Source organism: Trichomycterus rosablanca, chromosome 12 (genome assembly GCF_030014385.1).
Source record: "Trichomycterus rosablanca isolate fTriRos1 chromosome 12, fTriRos1.hap1, whole genome shotgun sequence".
NCBI lineage: Eukaryota > Metazoa > Chordata > Actinopteri > Siluriformes > Trichomycteridae > Trichomycterus > Trichomycterus rosablanca.
The window spans coordinates 15,528,289-15,551,761 of NC_085999.1; the positions used below are offsets into that span (position 1 = coordinate 15,528,289).

A 23,473-nucleotide genomic window follows, 5' to 3' on the forward strand; every position below is an offset into this window, starting at 1 on the left:
ATATATATATATATATATATATATTAAATGTAAAATCTGTAATTAAATGGTTCATCTGTCCTCCAGTAGTTTTTTCTTTGTCCATATGGTCAGCAATATGTTACAGTAGAGCGCTGATTTTGTATGAGGGGCTTTAAAAAAATCTAAATAAATAAATAAATAAAAAAAACAGAGCTTTAGTTACATAACCACATGTGGTTAGAAATGTGAGGTTACATTGGGCAAAGAAAACAAAACTGCACAGTTAATGTTAATGGAAAAATGTTGCCTGGTCTGATTTTTCTTGATTTCTAAATGCAACATGCAGTAGAAATCAAGGTCAGAGTTTTGCATAAATATTATAAATCTATCCATGTAACCTGTCTTGTGGTAACAGTTCTGGCTGATTGCCAGTATTCTCAAGCAAACACTGTTCCTATCTAAGTGTTGATCCTGTGCATTCTTTTTGGCCACAATTTACCCATCCACTCCACTGACTGCTCCGTCCAGCATGAATAAGTATTCTCAAACTTTAATCACTATCATCACTATCATCTGTGGAATGTGGTAAAGAGGACAATTGTTTGGCTAACAATGCAGCAGTTCTTTACTGCCTAGGAGTTTCTAAACAGGGCCGGTTTTGTCTTCGGTTAAAGGTTACTCCCGTTCACCGGTGCTCGACTGTAAAGCCATTACGGAGCGGTTGTTAGTCGGGAAAGGCGCACAGGACTAGACGTGGCTGTCTGAAGTGGTGCAGAAATGTTTTGCAAGTCAATAATAAGAAGTGGACTAGTTTTATGTAAGCAAGAAAGACACACTGGGCTAAAATGTGTAACGACAGGAGGTCTGAATTTTGGCGAGAGGAGACGCGGTACCAGTTCCACTGTCACGAACGAAAACAAACTAAAAACCATGGATGATTTAAGCGGTCCCAGCTTTTTAACCTCACTTTACTGGCTGTTTGGAAAGGGTTACTTCCAAATAACTCACCAAATGCAGGTAACGAACATTTTCTTTTGATGTGTTAAACCTATTTATTCTGTATTTTCCCCCAAAGCAGCTTTAAAAATGGTAAGTAACATCACAAGAGCATTAGCTGCCCGTCTGGTTTTTAACCAGCCCAAACACTGCCATATCACCCCACTGCTGCGTTCTCTTCACTGGCTTCCTGTAGCTGCACCGCTCTCAATCCGCACTCAATATCCTATACGAGGCTGAAGTTAGTTACTTATTCGCGGCTTCCGATTCGTTTGGTTACCGCAGCTTCTTATTTAGCGGCTGAAGTTGGTTCCTTATTCATAAAGGGAGCGTTCGCCATGGATATTTGCTGCACACTTTATATTGTGGCGCCGGCGAGCAGGAAGGATAGCGTCGGGGCCGCAAGTGAGCCGCCTTTGGCAGTTCACTCAGTGGTTTAGGGACAGACACCCATTCATACACACATACAATCATACAACAGACAAACATATAAGCTACTTACCCAACCCTCACCGCAGCCACCCCTCTCCCAACAACGGGATACACGGCTACGGTGAGCTTAGACACCACTGCCGCAAGGCTTTCTGGGTAAAGCCTGTGCCGACGCTACAATATTTTACCGACATAAATCAACTAAATGAAGACGTGAACATAATTTTTTTGGCTGATTCTCATCGTGATATTGTCAATGTAAAAATGTGATTCAAATATAATTAAAATATTTACTTTGTAAAATATTTTTTCAATTTATTCTTTCAGGCTGCATTTCCACTGTAAGGAAAACCTATTTTTATTCAGAAGCATACTGGTGGCATAATTCAAGTCGGGCCAGACAAATAACAAATCCATCATACAGAACTGGTCCCTCTTTGTAAGAAAAAGTTGATTTTAGACTGGCCCAGGATCATTTTCTAACTAAAATCGAACTGGCAACATGGCACACTCAGCAATGGTGCACATGTAAATTTATTCAAAGAGAAAACAAATTAGACAACCAAGTTAACCAAAAAGAAGAATTCTCTCCCTGTAAGCAATTTTTTAATTTTATTACTTGAGAGAACATGGCAATCATATTAAGAAGTTGCAATCTTTGCCACTGTCTCCTGGGGGCCCTTCACTATACAGCCTACTTGTTCGAACGCAAGTCGCATATGCGTTAAACAGCTTTTAATGAGCAGAACCACGAACAAACACGGACTAGTGAACACTGACTAGCAGTAATTTAAAAATAGGCACAAATGTAGACCACAACAATAACCAGTACAAACAAACACAAAAGGAAACCACCACAGTAAGTAGCAAAAGAAAAAACAGGATAGAGGAGTAGGCCTATTTGGACACACAGGTAAAGTGAAGAGCGCTAACAACGGGGCGTGGCAACGAGGGCAACAGAGTGTAAACACACAGCACACGGTGACATACTGGCAGAAGAAAGCAAAAATATAAAGTCTTGTGCACTTTTAGACATGTTGCCAGTAAGTTACTGTAGTTCAAATTTACAGTACCATAACTGTATTTTACTTTTTCAGTAACTTGATCTTACTGTAATTGCATTTTACAGTAACATCACAGTAAAAACTTAGGTTAACTGTACAGTACTGTAATTATTTGTTAAATTCTTATTATTTAATTCAAATTTTAGAAACTGTAAATTATACTTATTTTAATTATATCTTACACAATAATACTATTTAATCCACACAGACACAATTGTTGCAAGATATCAAATTGTTAATTTAAAGCACTTCAACAAAAACGCGCAAAAATACAGAATTTCCTTAAAAATATTCTTACTTTAATCCATGCAACTTTCAAAATGCATTTAAAACACATTTAAAATAACACAATGTACATTACTTAACATGTACAAAATTCATGTTAATTCATACATTTTAAATAATGTCAGCACAAATTTGTATTTTAAACAGTACTGTAGAATTTATAGAACAGAATATACTGATTGTTCATTGTTGTATAAAAATGTGTAAACAGGTATGTGTCACAACATCTACTGCATGTTGTTTGATTTGGACATTGTTCAGACACTATATTTTTTTAGTAAGTAAAATTACTAGCATAGTATTACTATTAAATGATTGTACTGATTTTCAGTGAATGAAACCTGTTTATGTTTTATGTATTATGTATAGTGATGTTCTTATATGTTAATTTGAAGCATGTCTATGGTTTAAGTTTAAGTCTATTAAGTCTCTTACATTAGTTCAGAACTGTTCAAGTCAGGTCACAAAGGTCACAGGTGCTACACAGTGAAGGGAAAAAAAAGTTTAAAATCACAGTAAAATTACAGAGGTACAATTTTTGTAAAGTAAATGTTTTGCATAATTTCTTAGATTATGTTTTGTATATAGGTCTACATATATATAACTACTGAATAAGAATATTTAGGGTACAGCAAGACAACAGTATACTTTAACTGTTTCTCAGCAATCATTTTTAAAATTCTAATTCTAAAATATACACTGTTGGTAAATAAAACAGTAAATAAAAGTATTAACTGTCAATACTGTACAAAGAGGCATAACTCACCTTTTTTTCTCTTTTCGATCCATGGTACGTATGGTTCGACTGGTTTATGTTTTGGACACGGTTATTACAGGTTTATTATTATAAATATAAATAGAAGAAATTAAAGATGTGATGCTTCAGGCCAGCATGTGGAAGAGTCCTAAAAGAGTTCATCTGTTGATGACCCTGTACACATGGACTGAACCAAACATTAGGGTAACATCTCCCGATTTGAGATTTTTTTTAATATATATATTAAGTTACTGTAAGTCGTGAATGGAAGTTAAAAAAAAAGAATGAAAATGAAAATAAATTATATATTTTTATGTGTATATACTGTATATTTAGTTAAAAAAGATTAAAACACACTTTGGAGGCCCCCCTGAAAGGAGGTGAGATCTCCTTCATCTCACTCAAAGGAGTGTTACCAACCATAGTTGTCATGACAACCTGTGACCTTTGTGACCTGACTTGAACAGTTCTTAACTAATGTAAGAGACTTAATAGACTTAAACTTAAACCATAGACATGCTTCAAATTAACATATAAGAACATCACTATACATAATACATAAAACATAAACAGGTTTCATTCACTGAAAATCAGTACAATCATTTAATAGTAATACTATGCTAGTAATTTTACTTACTAAAAAAAATAGTGTCTGAACAATGTCCAAATCAAACAACATGCAGTAGATGTTGTGACACATACCTGTTTACACATTTTTATACAACAATGAACAATCAGTATATTCTGTTCTATAAATTCTACAGTACTGTTTAAAATACAAATTTGTGCTGACATTATTTAAAATGTATGAATTAACATGAATTTTGTACATGTTAAGTAATGTACATTGTGTTATTTTAAATGTGTTTTAAATGCATTTTGAAAGTTGCATGGATTAAAGTAAGAATATTTTTAAGGAAATTCTGTATTTTTGCGTGTTTTTGTTGAAGTGCTTTAAGCATTTGCAGTGCTTTAAATTAACAATTTGATATCTTGCAACAATTGTGTCTGTGTGGATTAAATAGTATTATTGTGTAAGATGTAGAGTAGTCGATCCCCATTGTTTTGGGTGCTGGATAAGAGCCATCTAGAAAACCACGTGGTAAAAACTCAAACCTAGGTCCCCAGGACCCAGACATTCTTCATGTTGCGTTATGTACACATCCTTATGTACTCATCCTTATGTACTCATCCTTATGTGTATATGTGTAGGTGACATAGCTAATGTGTATGTGTATAGTTGTTTTTGTGTTAATCATCTCCTTACTCTTTATTTGAGATTACTGCATGAGCACAGAACATTGTTAGTCTTAATATTTTTGGTTAATGGGCAGCTCCACACTGGCTTTAGAGTGTTTAGGGCACACAATGTAATTGATGCTAAAGTAGCTTCTACAGGAATCTGCATCCGTGATGGTGTACATTTGAATAAAGTAATATGCAAACCCTATTCCAGAATAGAAACAGAAATTTAGGGAAAACATTGATTTAGTAGTACAATGCATTATCTTATGACATGCTTTGATACATAGAATAGAAACACATGTATTTTCGAGTGGGGCTAACTACAGCCATTTCCACTTTCGTAAAAGGAATCAACCATATAGTATATACAGTGTATCACAAAAGTGAGTACACCCCTCACATTTCTGCAAATATTTCATTATATCTTTTCATGGGACAACACTATAGACATGAAACTTGGATATAACTTAGAGTAGTCAGTGTACAGCTTGTATAGCAGTGTAGATTTACTGTCTTCTGAAAATAACTCAACACACAGCCATTAATGTCTAAATAGCTGGCAACATAAGTGAGTACACCCCACAGTGAACATGTCCAAATTGTGCCCAAATGTGTCGTTGTCCCTCCCTGGTGTCATGTGTCAAGGTCCCAGGTGTAAATGGGGAGCAGGGCTGTTAAATTTGGTGTTTTGGGTACAATTCTCTCATACTGGCCACTGGATATTCAACATGGCACCTCATGGCAAAGAACTCTCTGAGGATGTGAGAAATAGAATTGTTGCTCTCCACAAAGATAACCTGGGCTATAAGAAGATTGCTAACACCCTGAAACTGAGCTACAGCATGGTGGCCAAGGTCATACAGCGGTTTTCCAGGACAGGTTCCACTCGGAACAGGCTTCGCCAGGGTCGACCAAAGAAGTTGAGTCCACGTGTTCGGCGTCATATCCAGAGGTTGGCTTTAAAAAATAGACACATGAGTGCTGCCAGCATTGCTGCAGAGGTTGAAGACGTGGGAGGTCAGCCTGTCAGTGCTCAGACCATACGCCGCACACTGCATCAACTCGGTCTGCATGGTCGTCATCCCAGAAGGAAGCTGACGCACAAGAAAGCCCGCAAACAAGTTTGCTGAAAACAAGCAGTCCAAGAACATGGATTACTGGAATGCCCTGTGGTCTGACGAGACCAAGATAAACTTGTTTGGCTCAGATGGTGTCCAGCATGTGTGGCGGCGCCCTGGTGAGAAGTACCAAGACAACTGTATCTTGCCTACAGTCAAGCATGGTGGTGGTAGCATCATGGTCTTGGGCTGCATGAGTGTTGCTGGCACTGGGGAGCTGCGGTTCATTGAGGGAAACATGAATTCCAACATGTACTGTGACATTCTGAAACAGCATGATCCCCTCCCTTCGAAAACTCATGGCAGTTTTCCAACAGGATAACGACCCCAAACACAACCTCCAAGATGACAACTGCCTTACTGAGGAAGCTGAAGGTAAAGGTGATGGACTAAACCCAATTGAGCACCTGTGGCGCATCCTCAAGTGGAAGGTGGAGGAGTTTAAGGTGTCTAACATCCACCAGCTCCGTGATGTCATCATGGAGGAGTGGAAGAGAATTCCAGTAGCGACCTGTGCAGCTCTGGTGAATTCCATGCCCAGGAGGGTTAAGGCAGTGCTGTATAATAATGGTGGTCACACAAAATATTGACACTTTGGGCACAATTTGGACATGTTCACTGTGGGGTGTACTCACTTATGTTGCCAGCCATTTAGACATTAATGGCTGTGTGTTGAGTTATTTTCAGAAGACAGTAAATCTACACTGCTATACAAGTTGTACACTGACTACTCTAAGTTATATCCAAGTTTTATTTCTATAGTGTTGTCCCATGAAAAGATATAATGAAATATTTGCAGAAATGTGAGGGGTGTACTCACTTTTGTGATACACTGTATACTTGAACAATAGATCATTTAGAAATGAAACTAAAAGTCTAAAATATGTGAGAGTTATGATTGAATCATGTATTCTTTGTGTGCTGTGAAGATTGAGCACAGCAAAATCTATGGTCCACTGTGGAAGTCCAAGTATGGGCCACTGGTAATTGTAAATGTGGCCAGTGCGGACCTTATAGAGCAAGTGCTGAGACAGGAGGGTCGGCATCCTATTCGTACAGACATGCCCCACTGGAGAGAATACCGGGAGATCCGCAACCAGGCCCACGGCCCACTCACAGGGTAAGCGTCTCCACTTATCTCATCTCTCACACATACATGGATACATCAGTATAGGTTTTACTGTAAATTTACATTATATATATAATGTAAGCAATATATAGCTAATGTTCTGTTTTTACCTGGTGTGAAGGATGGGAGCAGAATGGCAACGGATCAGAAGCATCCTAAACCCTCGCATGTTGAAACCCAAACATGTGTCAAACTACGCTAACTCCATAAACGAAGTAGTAAGCGACTTCATCAAGAAGTTGGCTTGGCTTAGGACAACCAAAGGCGATGGTGTAATAGTCCATGACCTAGCTGGAGAACTCTACAAATTTGCATTTGAAGGTAAAACAATTTTTATTAACCCACAATTATAATGTTAATGATAGTGACATTACTTAAATGTATGTTATTTTATTGCCAGTTAATTGATGGTGTCATTAACTCTTCATTTTATATGCACTGTAGGGTCAAAAGTACATGGACAGAGCCTTTAATTATTGAGGCTGTTATTTGACAGTTTCAGCTGCACCCATTGCTAACAGCTTTTAAAAATATATAAAGAACAAACAATATTTTCCAAATTTATGGCAACAATTTGGGCAAGACCCTTTACTGACTGTGCCACTGCATACAAAGCAAGGCTAATAAAGATATGTTTGATAAGATTGTGGAGGATCACCTTGCAAGTGCTCTTTTGACTGGATGGACACAAATTTTGTATCAACTCATTCTAAAAGAGTTGAGGCTGTTAAAACTAGAAGAAGTGGATGCCTATACATCGATCAGCCATAACATTAAAACCACCTCCTTGTTTCTACACTCACTGTCCATTTCATCAGCTCCATTTACCATAAAGAAGCACTTTGTAGTTCTACAATTACTGACTGTAGTCCATCTGTTTCTCTGCATACTTTGTATGCTGTTCTTCAATGGTCAGGACTCTCCCAGGACCACCACAGAGCAGGTATTATTTGGGTGTTGCAGTGACAATGACATGGTGGTGGTGTGTTAGTGTGTGTTGTGCTGGTATGAGTGGATCAGAAACAGCAGTGCTGCTGGAGTTTTTAAATACCGCATTCACTCACTGTCCACTGTATTAAACACTCCTACCTAGCTGGTCCACCCTGTAGATGTAAAGTTAGAGATGATCGCTCAGCTATTGATGCTGTTTGAGTTGGCCATCTTCTAGACCTTCATCAGCTGTCACAGGACGCTGCCTACAGGGTGCTGTTGGCTGGATATATTTTTGGTTGGTGGACTATTCTCAGTCCAGCAGTGACAGTGAGGTGTTTAAAAACTCCATCAGCATTGCTGTGTCTGATCCACTCATACCAGCACAACACACACTAACACACCACCACCATGTCAGTGTCACTGCAGTGCTGAGAATGATCCACCACCCAAATAATACCTTCTCTGTAGTGGTTTTGGGAGAGTCCTGACCATTGAAGAACAACATGAAAGGGGGCTAACAAAGCATGCAGAGAAACAGATGGACTACAGTCAGTACTACAAAGTGCTCCTGTATGGTAAGTGGAGCTCATAAAATGTACAGTGAGTGTAGAAACATGGAGGTGGTTTTAATGTTATGGCTGATCGGTGACCATGACTATGAGATTGTTGTTGACCATACAGTATACAATATATCTTGCGTTATGTAAATTACTAAAACATCTTACTGCTAATAATGATGCCAATAATATTATATTTTAACATATTAAAAAGTCACTCGGGTGGCGTAGCGTTCTTTTACTCTAGCCTACCACTGCTGAGATCTGGGTACTAATTTCAGCAATACTGTCAGCCAACCTTTCACCTACAGGGACACGATAAGCTATGTTTCAGAGGGGTCATGAAGTTTCACCAGGAAACACTTTGCACAAGGCAAGGTGTTCAGAGTGTTTCCTGTGGAACTTTATGACCAGGATAGAGTGGTTGATGAAAATGAAATGAAACAAATAAAATCCTAATATATGATAATGCATTAGCCATTCAAGTGAGCCAGTTATTGTTTTTTTTATGTTAAGTAAGCATATATAAGGCAAAGCAGTTGACACTTTTCATTAATAGTCAGGCAAGCCTTATATCTGCTGTGTTGTAAACTGGTAATAAAATGTAACTGATGATCTGCATTACAGAGAAAATAAAAGATCAGTTCAAACTTTAGAACAGTGTAGAAGCTCTGAGAGTTGACCTTGGCCCTTTTTTCATGAAATTGTGAAGTATTGTTGGGAGATTAGATAGTGGCTTTTCCAGTATATCTGATCTGTTTAGGCAAGACAGACTTTGAACTCAGGGGCTGTGAATCAGCTATGATAAATGCTAAAAGTCATTTTTAAAACCCCCTTATACATTATGTTTCTTAAAAAAAAAATCCTATTTCTTGAATATTTTAAGAGAACTTTAACCTTCATGCAACCTTCATCAATAATGTATGGATATGGGTGCTCTTTTTCCACTAGCTGAAAGTTCAAGGCCATTTGCTTTATCTGTGTCAGGCTGATAGTTTCTTATCTAGCTTGCACCTAGGCACCTAGTTTAATGCAATCGTGTTTACATTTACATTTTCTGCATTTAGCAGACTCTCTTATCCAGAGCGACTTACAGAAGTGCTTCCATAGTAAACATTTAATTTCTCAAGTTTTAGTGAACAACAGTCAAAGAACACAACTCTCCTGAAACCTGTTAGAACCAAAGGGTTTTTTTGGGGGGTTTTTTTGGAAATAGAAAAAATATGTTAGTAAATAAGTACAAGTCAGCCTAAGTGTTTAGTAAAAAGGTGGGTTTTTAATCGTTTTTTAAAGACAGCAAGAGACTCAGATGTTCGGACAGACAGAGGAAGTTCATTCCACCACTTGGGTGCTAGAACAGAGAAGAGCCTTGATGCTTGTCTTCCTTTAGTCCTGGGTGGAGGCTCAAGTCGAGTGAGACTAGTGGCTCTGAGGTTGCGTGGTACAGAGCGGGGTTTGATTAGGCCTCGAAGGTAGCTTGGGGCTGGCTTTGTAGGCGAGCATCAGTGTTTTAAACTGAATGCGTGCAGCTACAGGAAGCCAGTGAAGAGAACGCAGCAGTGGGGTGATGTGGCAGTGTTTGGGCTGGTTAAAAACCAGACGGGCAGCTGCATTTTGAATGAGCTGCAAGGGTTTAATAGTGGACATGGGAGCTCCTGCCAGGAGGGAGTTGCAGCAATGGTCGAATCTTCCTGATGTTGTACAGGAGGAACCGGCACGATCTTGTCATGTGGGCTATATAAGGAGAGAAGGTCAGCTGGTTATCCAGGACAACACTAAGGCTTCTTACCTTATCAGATGGTCTGATCTGGGAGTCATCAAGAGAAATGACTAGGTCCTGGGTTGGAGACTGATCTCCGGGAATGAGCAACATCTCTGTCTTGCTGGGATTAAGTTTCAGATGATGAGCTGACATCCATTGTGAGATATCTCGCAGACATGCTGAGATGCGAGCTGAGACTTGTGTGTCTGAAGGAGGAAATGACAGAACGAGCTGAGTGTCATCTGCATAGGAGTGGTAGGAGAAGCCATGGGAGGCTATGACCTTACCCAGAGAGCGGGTGTAGATAGAGAAAAGAAGTGGGCCAAGTACAGAACCCTGAGGAACACCGGTTGAGAGAGTGCATTTGGGAGTTATGGATCCCCTCCATGACACTTGGTAGGAGCGCCCTTCGAGGTAGGAGGCCATCCATTGCCATGCTGAACCAGTTACTCCAAGGTTGGAGAGAGTGGACAAGAGAATGCCGTGATTCACTGTGTCAGTATGTAGTGTCAGTCACTGTGTTTGTATGTAGATGCTCGACCAACTGGTAGCACTATTACCACTGGGGATTTGAACTCTGGATCTCAGCTTTAGTGGGCCAGTGTAATTTACCACTGCACCACCTAAGTGCCAGCTGCAGTTCCCTGCTTACTAAGGCTACATTGTTACAGCAGCAAATTATGGCTGACACTCTGGGTTGGGGTGCCAAACTTCATTATGTTTGTTCAAAGTTCAGCTATGACAACTGTATTACACAACCTACTTGTAAAGTTTAAAATAGTTACTCCTAAAGTTTGATTATTCATATCACTACTGCTATTAACTAACTTTTGTAAACCTTAAAGAGTTCTGTGAAAATGCATTGACTGAATATTTCTGCATTATCTAATACATAAATATTTGGTTGCCAGTTCCAAACTGTATAAAGGAAGCATTAGTGTATAAACTTGTGTGAAATATTAATGTTTCATAGCTGTAAAAAGCACTGTTTCATCTTCATTGTTAGTTCTGCTGACTGGTTTAAGAGTGTCCTGATGTTTAATGTCTGTATAGGGATATGCACTGTGGTATTTGAGACACGACTGGGCTGTCTGAATGAGGAAATCCCAGAAGAAACTCAGAAATTCATCTTTTCTGTGGGAGAAATGTTCCGCCTCTCCCCCATCATTATCCTCTTTCCAAAATCTGTCTGGCCCTATTTACCTTTTTGGAAGCACTTTGTGGCTGTATGGGACCACCTTTTCAAAGTTGGTGAGTAGAATAGCACACTACTGTGAGCAAATCATAAGCATTTGATTTAACTCAATATTCCGTTTAAATACACCGATTAGGCATAACATTATGACCACCTTCCTAATATTGTGTTGGCCCCCCTTTTGCTGCCAAAACAACCCTGCAACTGTGATGCACCATGTATTCTGACACCTTTCTATCAGAACCAGCATTAGCTCGTCATTTGGATCAGACCACATGGGCCAGCCTTTGCTCCCTACATGCATCAATGAGCCTTGGCCGCCCATGACCCTGTCGCCGGTTTACCACTGTTTCTTCTTTGGAGCACTTTTGATAGATACTGACCACTTCAGACTGGGAACACCCCACAAAAGCTGCAGTTTTGGAGATGCTCTGACCCAGTCGTCTAGCCGTCACAATTTGGCCCTTGTCAAACTCGCCCAAATCCTTACGCTCGTCCATTTTTCCTGCTTCTAACGCATCAACTTTGAGGATAAAATGTTTACTTGCTGCCTAATATATCCCACACACTAACAAGTGCCGTGATAAAGAGATAATCAGTGTCATAATTTACCTATAAGTGGTCATAATGTTATGCCTAGTCAGTGTACATTACAACAGTTATCTTATAGTTGTACATTTCATAAATTTCTGTCAAAAAAATCCACTTTATGGGTACACAATTTTGCTTTTTCACCTGGTTTTTAAAATAATCCCACAGAAATTCAATGGAATTAAGGTCCAATGACCTATATCAGAGTTTCCCATTGTCCCATCATGCTTGTTGTACCACACTTGGACAGTATAAAGTAAAAAGACTTAAGGTTGCTGTGGGCAACTCTGCCCCTAATGTATTCATATGCAGTTTCCTTTGAAAGCAGTCCTTTATAAACTGCATAAAAAAGTTGTTTTACCATCACTAAGCCAAAAATATGTTAACAAGACCTGTCTTTGAACAGTTGCTTCTGGTTACTTCAGACCCACTGTACCAACAGTTGTGTCGCACTTCCAATTGGAGACTTCCCTTCTTCCATCTTTCCCCATACTAATTATTATAATGTTCCTTAAGACCCATTTGCTTAATTTGTGACATCCTTTACCTGGCATTTAACATAATAGTGTTTAGGTTAAGTATTTTTTTGTCCTTGGAGCTTAGTTATTTAAAATAAAATCAGTATTTTGTAAAATACAGTGCATTATTACAATTTATTCCCTGCAGTCATGTCCTCACACAGTAATTTTTTGTTTGTTCAGCTGAAGATCTGGTTCAAAAAAAGATAACAGAGATTCAGGAGAGGGTAAATCAGGGGCTGCCAGTAGAGGGAGAGTACCTCACTCACCTGCTCATCAGCGAGATGATGTCCCCCACTGAGATGCTGGGAAGTGTCACTGAACTGCTGCTGGCTGGAGTTGACACTGTAAGCACTCACAGCAAAGCAAAAAACATAATCTGTCACTGTATTTACATACTGAATAGAAGTTATTAAGGCACACTGTTTCATCTTTTCAGACGTCAAACACAATATCCTGGGCTTTGTACCACTTGGCTCAGGAACCTGATGTTCAGCAAAGGCTGTATGAGGAGGTGATCAGTGTTTGCCCAGGCGACAAGGGGCCTACCAGTGAGGACCTCAACAAGATGCCCTGGCTAAAGGCTGTTGTTAGAGAAACACTTCGGTCAGGCCTCAGTCCATCTTACATTTGTCTTGTTATATTAGACGGAAGGTTTATTAAGCATGGTATGGTGCGCTTACAATAGAACAGTGATGTTGATGAAAATTAATTGTTTAAAAGTATGGTAATACAGACTGCTTAGGTGGCACAGCGGTAAAAACACACGCTGGAACCAGAGCTGGGTCCCGAGTACATCGTATCGAGTCTCAGCTCTGGCTGTTGGCTGGGCTGAGCACCCACATGTACAACGATTGGCCTGTTGTTCAGATAGGGGTGGGATATTAAAAGCCAGATAGGAACTCTCTCGTAACTAATGCAATTACAACCTCTGCTGGCTGACTGCTGGCGCCTGCACAGAGACGGGAAAAGAGTGCTGTCAGGGTGTGTCTCTCCGTACACAGTGCTGATCTGCATTGCACTCGTCAAAGTGTAGGTGAGAAAATGCATACAGCTGCTGTCCACGTGTCGGAGGGGGCGTGGGTTAGCTTTGTTCTCCTCAATTATAGCGGGGATCGGCATTGGTGGAGAGGAAGCAGGACGCAATCGGGCAATTGGATGCGCTAAAAGGGGAGAAAATGCAAAAATTAAATATATATATACAGTGGGGTCAAAAAGTATTTAGTCAGCCACTGATTGTGCAAGTTCTCCTACTTAGAAAGATGAGAGAGGTCTGTATCAACTATGAGAGACAAAATGAGAAAAAAAAATCCAGGAAATCACATTGTAGGATTTTTAAAGAATTTATTTGTAAATTATGGTGGAAAATAAGTATTTGGTCAATAACAAAAGTTCAACTCAATACTTTGTAACATAACTTTTGTTGGCAATGACAGAGGTCAAACGTTTCCTGTAAGTCTTCACCAGGTTTACACACACTGTAGCTGGTATTTTGGCCCATTCCTCCATGCAGATCTCCTCTAGAGCAGTGATGTTTTGGGGCTGTCGCTGGGCAACACGGACTCCACAAATTTTCTATGGGGTTGAGGGCTGGAGACTGGCTAGGCCACTCCAGGACCTTGAAATGCTTTTTACGGAGCCACTCCTTTGTTGCCCGAGCGGTGTGTTTGGGATCATTGTCATGCTGGAAGACCCAGCCACGTTCCATCTTCAATGCTCTCACTGATGGAAGGAGGTTTTGGCTTAAAATTTCACGATACATGGCCCCGTTCATTCTTCCCTTAACACGGATCAGTCGTCCTGTCCCCTTTGCAGAAAAACAGCCCCAAAGCATGATGTTTCCACCCCCATGCTTCACAGTAGGTATGGTGTTCTTGGGTTCTTCTTCTTCCTCCAAACACGACGAGTTGAGTTTTTACCAAAAAGTTCCATTTTGGTTTCATCTGACCACATGATATTCTCCCAATCCTCTTCTGGATCATCCATATGCTCTCTGGCAAACTTCAGACGGGCCTGGACATGTACTGGCTTAAGCAGGGGGACACGCCTGGCACTGCAGGATTTGAGTCCCTCTCGGCGTAGTGTGTTACTGATGGTAGCCTTTGTTACTTTGGTCCCAGCTCTCTGCAGGTCATTCATCAGGTCCCTCCATGTAGTTCTGGGATTTTTGCTGACCGTTCTCATGATCATTTTGACCCCACGGGATGAGATCTTGACCCCAAGGGAGATTATCAATGGTCTTGTATGTCTTCCATTTTCTTACAATTGCTCCCACAGTTGATTTATTCACACCAACCTGCTTGCCTGTTGTAGATTCACTCTTCCCAGCCTGGTGCAGGTCTACAATTTTCTTCCTGGTGTCCTTCGACAGCTCTTTGGTCTTGGCCATGGTTGAGTTTGGAGTGACTGTTTGAGGCTGTGGACAGGTGTCTTTTATACAGATAACGAGGTCAAACAGGTGCCATTAATACAGGTAACGAGTGGAGGACAGAAGAGCTTCTTAAAGAAGAAGTTACAGGTCTGTGAGAGCCAGAAATCTTGCTTGTTTGTTATTGACCAAATACTTATTTTCCACCATAATTTACAAAAAAATTCTTTAAAAATCCTACAATGTGATTTCTTGGATTTTTTTTTCTCATTTTGTGTCTCATAGTTGAAGTGTACCTATGATGAAAATTACAGACCTCTCTCATCTTTCTAAGTAGGAGAACCTGCACAATCAGTGGCTGACTAAATACTTATTGTCCAACCCCTGTATATATATACAGTGTATCACAAAAGTGAGTACACCCCTCACATTTCTGCAAATATTTTATTATATCTTTTCATGGGACAACATTATAGACATGAAACTTGGATATAACTTAGAGTAGTCAGTGTACAACTTGTATAGCAGTGTAGATCTACTGTCTTCTGAAAATAACTCAACACACAGCCATTAATGTCTAAATGGCTGGCAACATAAGTGAGTACACCCCACAGTGAACATGTCCAAATTGTGCCCAAAGTGTCAATATTTTGTGTGACCACCATTATTATCCAGCACTGCCTTAACCCTCCTGGGCATGGAATTCACCAGAGCTGCACAGGTTGCTACTGGAATCCTCTTCCACTCCTCCATGATGACATCACGGAGCTGGTGGATGTTAGACACCTTGAACTCCTCCACCTTCCACTTGAGGATGCGCCACAGGTGCTCAATTGGGTTTAGTCCATCACCTTTACCTTCAGCTTCCTCAGCAAGGCAGTTGTCATCTTGGAGGTTGTGTTTGGGGTCGTTATCCTTTTGGAAAACTGCAATGAGGCCCAGTTTTCGAAGGGAGGGGATCATGCTCTGTTTCAGAATGTCACAGTACATGTTGGAATTCATGTTTCCCTCAATGAACTGCAGCTCCCCAGTGCCAGCAACACTCATGCAGCCCAAGACCATGATGCTACCACCACCATGATGCTCTGTAGGCAAGATACAGTTGTCTTGGTACTTCTCACCAGGGCGCCGCCACACATGCTGGACACCATCTAAACCAAACAAGTTTATCTTGGTCTCGTCAGACCACAGGGCATTCCAGTAATCCATGTTCTTGGACTGCTTGTCTTCAGCAAACTGTTTGCTGGCTTTCTTGTGCGTCAGCTTCCTTCTGGGATGACGACCATGCAGACCGAGTTGATGCAGTGTGCGGCGTATGGTCTGAGCACTGACAGGCTGACCTCCCACGTCTTCAACCTCTGCAGCAATGCTGGCAGCACTCATGTGTCTATTTTTTAAAGCCAACCTCTGGATATGACGCCGAACACGTGGACTCAACTTCTTTGGTCGACCCTGGCGAAGCCTGTTCCATGTGGAACCTGTCCTGGAAAACCGCTGTATGACCTTGGCCACCATGCTGTAGCTCAGTTTCAGGGTGTTAGCAATCTTCTTATAGCCCAGGCCATCTTTGTGGAGAGCAACAATTCTATTTCTCACATCCTCAGAGAGTTCTTTGCCATGAGGTGCCATGTTGAATATCCAGTGGCCAGTATGAGAGAATTGTACCCAAAACACCAAATTTAACAGCCCTGCTCCCTATTTACACCTGGGACCTTGACACATGACACCAGGGAGGGACAACGACACATTTGGGCACAATTTGGACATGTTCACTGTGGGGTGTACTCACTTATGTTGCCAGCTATTTAGACATTAATGGCTGTGTGTTGAGTTATTTTCAGAAGACAGTAAATCTACACTGCTATACAAGCTGTACACTGACTACTTTAAGTTATATCCAAGTTTCATGTCTATAGTGTTGTCCCATGAAAAGATATAATGAAATATTTGCAGAAATGTGAGGGGTGTACTCACTTTTGTGATACACTGTATATATATTTTTTTTTAAAGTATGGTAACAGTGACAAAGCTTCAGTTTTTCTTACAATGGATTATTCCAAAATTGTAATATAAGCCATTTAAAATTCTAGTTTCTTTACTGAAAAGCTAACAGTGCACAGTTCTCAAGGCTAACAGATCAGTCACTCATCTATTGCTGCAGAGTGTTTTTTTTTAGCTTCTAGTTTGATGGTCTCAACAGTTTATAGTTGATTAAGTCTTGCAGATGTTGATACATTGGTATCTTTCAATAGAAGAACTTATTTGGATATGTAGCCCCATAGAAGAGCATGGTAAACTATGTAATATTAGGTAATATTGCTTTTTTGTCATGCTGTTCACAGTTTTGTATTTCTTTTATTGGGTAATTGGGTGGAACAGCAGTATATTACGCTTACTCACTACTGCTGAAATCCAGCATTCCAATCCCCAGCGGTACTATTGGCCGGTAGAGTGGCTACATACAGACATGATTGGCTATGTGTGACTGGTGTGGGGGTGGCTGACATGCATCTTTTGTAATCAATGCTTAAGAATTGCAGTCTTATTTTATTTGTAATGACATATGTTTTGGTTGTTTAGTCTATACCCAGTGGTGCCCGGGAATGCCCGCATTACTGCTGAAAAGGAAGTAGTTGTGGGGGGCCACCTCTTCCCTAAAAATGTAAGAATTTATTTTGTAAAACAAACCACAGTATTATTAAAATAAACTGTGCAATTAATATAGTGTTGTTTTATTTATGAAGTTAAAATTGTTGCAATGACAAAGCAGCTACCTTCACTTAAAGTGTTTTTTTACAGACTTTGTTCCACTTGTGCCACTATGCCGTTTCCTATGATGAGAAGATATTCCCAGAACCCCATGCCTTCCTACCACAGCGCTGGATGAGGACTGCAAAACAGTTAGGCCTGCACCCATTCGGCTCTGTCCCATTTGGTTTTGGAACCCGTGCCTGCCTTGGCCGCAGAGTTGCTGAGCTGGAGATGTACCTTGTCCTGTCTCAGGTAAGACCATAAACAATCCATCTTACCAACTGTCTTATTTGACAGCACTTCATTTATTTCTTTTTACTTAAGTAGAAACTGATAGCAATTATTTGAAAATTCTTTTTGACCTTTATTCAGTTAAAACAGCACAAAACAAGACATTTCATGTTTACACTAATCTACTCAATCTTTTTCTGGGTAAAAATATGGCTGCAACACATTTTAAAAGTCTGGACAGATGCTTGTTTACAACTCTATTATATCAACTTTCCTTTGCTTTAGCAAATGCAATATACCACGTCTTCAGACTCCAGAGCAGCTAGAGTTCTATCAAGCAAAAATGGGGAAAACCCACATTCACTGCTACACCAATTGATGTCATTAGTACCCAAACAATTAAAGAAAGTTGATAACAAAAGGCCATTTAACACAGTGTTAAAATTGCCATGTTTTAACTTTATTTTTTGGAATATGTTAAAGCTATTACATTTACTGTAGATAGATAGATAGATAGATAGATAGATAGATAGATAGATAGATAGATAGATAGATAGATAGATAGATAGATAGATAGATAGATAGATAGATAGATAGATAGATAGATAGATAGATAGACAGACAGACAGACAGACAGACAGACAGACACTTTATTAATCCCAAAGGAAATTAAGGCCTCAGTAGCAAGTTACATAAATCAAAAGTCAAAAGTAATAGTACACACTACAAAGATTTACATTATACAAACAAGTATCAGTATAATCACAACACTCAGACAACACACTACAACAACAGGACCTGAGGGTACATATGGAGGTGTTATTTCGGTTAACATTGTAAAGCTGGTATAGATTGTAAGTAACAGCAGTAAAATATAAATTATAAAGTATACTGTATTTATATTACTGTATTTATTCACAAATAAAACATTAACATTATTTAAACACATTGCCTTTGCACTTTTTACAATCGAAAGGGTTACAAACCATCATTTCTGTGTGTTTTTATTTACATTATTCCTACTGTCACAGCCTTTTGTGGAATTATGTAATTAAGTCAGGTGTAATAATAACCCATACATCTGCATTCAACTGTAGTTTTAGTATTTGATGACAGTTTGGAAATACATCAGTAATACATGAAACAACATAGATAAGCACAGATCTAATGGTAGACAAATAGGTAGCCTTTACCACGCTAACAGCATACTCTGAGGAACATGGATGGAATACCTTTACACATCACAGAATAACTGAAGATTTGCAGTAAAGTTAACATATCCAAGTAAACATTTTTGATCTAGTTTGTTTGAGTAGGAAATGTCGTAAATGTGCCATTTTAATGACCAATTCTAACCAACAAACAAGTTCATACACTCGGATCCACTGTGTTTAACCAGCTTCAAGGTAGAAATGATAGAACCCAGTTATGACTTGCTATATGGTGTACATTCCAGATGAGCTAAGGTTTGCAACTTTTTAATAATCCGTGTTTAAATTGCTTTTCTGTTTCAGTTAATTAAGCAATATGAAGTACAACCAGGTCCTTCAGGACAGACTGTGAAGCCAATCACAAGAACACTGCTTGTACCAGCAACGTCAATTGACCTTCAGTTTATTGACAGGCCTGTAGAGCAGAAGGAGCTAAACAAAGCACAGGTTTCAGCTTAATATGTTAACATGCTCATGAAACTACTGCTAATAAATCCAAATTTGCACTAAACTTTAAACTATAATTATTTATGTGCAATGCAACTAACTTTTGCAGCTATAATTGCTGAAATGTATTATTGTTTAAAACAAAAAAAATGGTAGACATTGAATAAGAATGTAAAACTGTATAGAAAATGATATAAATTATTTTAGATGTTTGCATTGCTTTAATTAAAATTGTGTTGCAAATGTAAATTGAATTGAGAATTTTGTATTTTAGGTGACACAATGGCGCCTTCATGAGAGCTAATCTAGTAACAGAAAACGTATTTGTGAAAAATAAACGCTTTGCAGTTATTAAGACATATTGTCTATGTTTTTTCTGGTCAGAATATTTTTTAACTTTTAACATTTTCAGTTTTTTTGCTCATCTAACTGTCAACATGTAAATATCCTGCGATGTGAAATTTTATTCAGGTTCAGTTTGGTCATGCTAGCATTGTTAGCTCTCCAGTAGTTTTAACACTGATAAATACATTTTGTGTATACCTTCTCTATTTAGTCAGTAATTACTACATATATTTTTGCTAATGAACATGTTGGATTAAGTTAGGAATATTTTGCATGATTGGATTACAGTAGTTAAGGATTGCTGGTTAAATTATTGATATAATGATTGCTTATTCATTTGCAATAGCAAATGATCGTATTTGACATCCAAGACAAGCAGCTACAACTTTACTTCACTTCACAAATGTTTGTATTCTGAAATCCACATAGCATGTTGTGTTCTACATGCAGACCGTCTACAAATTACAATACACAGTAAAAACAAATGATCAGCGAGGGAAATTATTATTAATATAGGACTTACTAAACCTCTTATACTGGTGATTTTAACATGTGCAGGCTTGTAGTGAAAGGTTCTTGTAAAAATTCGAATCTTGTTGAAAATATATTGCTTCAAAACAAGATGTAGTCCAAACCATATGCTACACTACACCACATACTGTATATTGGTTCATTTATCTTTTATTTAATCTTTTGATGACAGTGTTGTTCCTCAACGAGCAGCAAATAAACATATGCCTTCTACACAACTGGTAGCTTTAACATTAGCTGAATTCTGCTATTAGATTTATTTCTGTGAATTTATTAAAATAGATTTTGAACAACTGCTCATATTGCTCCAAAACAAACTGTATTTTATAAAAATACTCATTTTATAAACTACAACTCTTACATTGACTGTCCTAAACCTTACACACGTGCTCCAGAATGAGCAATGTACAACTTGTTTTGGAGCAATATGATGAATACTTTAAAAGCTATTTGGACCGATGGTCCAAATGTGAGATTTTTGGTTCCACCCGCCGTGTCTATGTTAGACGCAGAAAAGGTGAGCGGATGGTTTGTACATGTGTGGTTCCCACCGTGAAGCATGGAGGAGGAGGTGTGATGTTATGGGACTGCTTTCTGTTGACACTGTTGGTGATTTATTCAAAATCCAAGGCACACTTAACCAGCATGGCTACCATAGCATTCTGCAGCGACATGCCATCCCATCTGGTTTGCGCTTAGTGGGACCATTATTTGCTTTTCAACAGGACAATGACCCCAAACACACCTATTTGACCAAGAAAGAGAGTGATGGAGTGCTGCATCAGATTACCTGGCCTCCACAATCACCTGACCTAAACCCAATTGAGATGGTTTGATATGAGTTGGGCCGCAGAGTGAAGGCAAAGCAGCCAACAAGTGCTCAGCACCCCTGGGAACACCTTCAAGACCGTTGGAAAACCGTTCCAGGTGGCTACCTCATGAAGCTGATTGAGAGAATGCCAAGAGTGTGCAAAGCTGTCATCAAAGCAAAAGAATCTAAAAATATAAAACATATTCTGGTTTAACACTTTTTGTTTACTACATAATTCCATATGTGTTCCTTCATAGTGTGGATGTCTTCAGTATTAATTTACAATGTAGAAAATAAAAATAATTAAGAAAAACCACTGAATGAGAAGGTGTGTCCAAACTTTTGACTGGTACTGTAAGTGACAGTACATGACATCATCACTGTCGATGGGGCTACTTTAAGTCAGGTCTCTGAGTATAAATATTTGGGCATATGGCTAGATAGCACACTGACATTTTCATATCACATTAGTAAATTACAATCTAAGGTTAGATCAAAAATAGGCTCTCTGTATAGAATGCGGGCCTCTCTTAGCCGATCTGCTAAACTGAAACTTGTACAAATGACCATCCTCCCCTTTTTTGATTTTGGTGATGTTATATACAGGTCAGCTCGAAAAAGTGATCTTCTGAAACCTGACGTACTTTATCACTCTGCCATTCGGTTTGCGATAAATGCTCCATATAAAACACATCACTGTTCCCTTTATTCTACTGTGAACTGGCCATCTTTACACACTCGTCGTGCTATTCATTGGTTTATGCTCATATACAAAACCCTGCTTGGTTTGTCTCCTATTTGTGTCATTTATTGCAAACCTCATCTTCAGTTCATTATACGTACTCGCGCTGCTCATCGTATTTCACTGAAGGTTCCTAAAACGAACACCATTTTTGGTCAGTCATCATTTCAACTGGCTGCAGCCATAGACTGGAACAAACTGCAAGAAACTCTAAGGCTGGATACATTTATTTCTAAGACAACTTTTAAAAAACAAATTACAGATATCTTAAGACATACATGCAGCTGTTCCTCAAGAGGCTTTGCCTTTTGCCAGGCCGACATTGTAAATAAGAAGCAGTTCTTAATGATTAATTGCCTGGTTAAATAAAGGTTAAATAAAAACAAAAGTAAATGGGTGCATGTTGCCATGCAACAGATTGTTCTGGCCGAGATGTATTTCGGCCTTGTGCCCACATCCACGCTCACTTACACTTAAACACAATTTCGAGTAGCCATGCCAAACTCCTCACAGACAAAGACCAGGGGTGAAGTTTAAACCCTGGTTTCCAGAACTGTGAGTCTCTGCAGGACCCATGCAACATGATGAGCCACCATGCTGTCTGCACATGTTAAATACAGCCAACAACATATACAGTTCTAAATGGATAAAAGCAATGTAGCAAGTCATTTCTATCTGCACTGTTTTGTTACATGGTTTCATTGACACACAGGCTTACAATAGGAACTGGCACATGACAGCACAGAGACAGGCTATGACAAATTCTGTGGCAAAAATTTGGCATCATCAGGTCTGGAAGCTGTTCAGATGATACAGGTGGACAACAGTCCTTACTGAATGACACAGAAGCTGCAAATTCACAAAGGATAATTTTTTATTTTTATAAAAGGGAACATTAACAAATGCTGCTTAAATACAATTTGTTTTACATACTGTGTATATCCCTCATCCTACAGAACACATAATTTGTTGGATTATTTAATATAATGCATGCGATGTTGCATTGCCACCCAGATGTCACCTTGCACAAAATCTATGCCACGGTTTAAACTAAATTTCATAGAAGCCGCTGGGTTGCAGAGAGAGAGAGATAAAGCATGCAGCACTGTGTACATTTGCATAGTAAATGTTTTTTATTGATTCTTAATAGAATATCTTTTTCTATCATTAAAACAAACACCAGACTCAAGAATAAAGGAATAGAACAAGAAATCAGATACAGTGTCTGAAGCACATCACCTAAAATCATTTTATAACTATATAAGCTGTAGCTTTTGTTTTATATGGACTGATTCAGAAATGAAATATTGAGATACAAGATCGTATGCGAATTCTGTCAAATTTAAGGCATAAATAACGTATGATAATGCACCAGATGAGACAAGAAATAGATTACAAAGCAGGAAAATCTTATAAACTAATTGATGTAACACAATAATAACAAGAACAGAACAGAAACCATTTAAAAAAGAACACAATTCAATGTTACAAGG

The 23,473-nt window shown here is 39.0% G+C and overlaps 1 protein-coding gene across 1 annotated transcript; it reads left to right on the top strand.

Moving 5' to 3' along the window:
* Positions 1 to 697: 697 nt before the first annotated feature.
* On the top strand, positions 698 to 19,908 carry LOC134323918 (sterol 26-hydroxylase, mitochondrial). Its single transcript, XM_063005523.1, has 9 exons — positions 698 to 978; positions 6,788 to 6,978; positions 7,109 to 7,308; positions 11,293 to 11,490; positions 12,727 to 12,890; positions 12,983 to 13,149; positions 17,492 to 17,573; positions 17,711 to 17,914; positions 19,408 to 19,908. The coding sequence occupies exons 1-9, from the start codon at positions 739 to 741 to the stop codon at positions 19,561 to 19,563; spliced, it is 1,602 nt and encodes a 533-aa protein (XP_062861593.1). The 5' UTR covers positions 698 to 738; the 3' UTR covers positions 19,564 to 19,908.
* Positions 19,909 to 23,473: the final 3,565 nt, after the last annotated feature.

Coding starts and splice junctions, on each gene's coding strand:
- LOC134323918 (XM_063005523.1), top strand. CDS start 739: ATGTTTTGCAAGTCAATAATAAGAAGTGGACTAGTTTTATGTAAGCAA. Junction 7,309..11,292: donor CTACAAATTTGCATTTGAAG/GTAAAACAATTT, acceptor ATGTCTGTATAG/GGATATGCACTGTGGTATTT. Junction 17,915..19,407: donor TGTACCTTGTCCTGTCTCAG/GTAAGACCATAA, acceptor TTTCTGTTTCAG/TTAATTAAGCAATATGAAGT.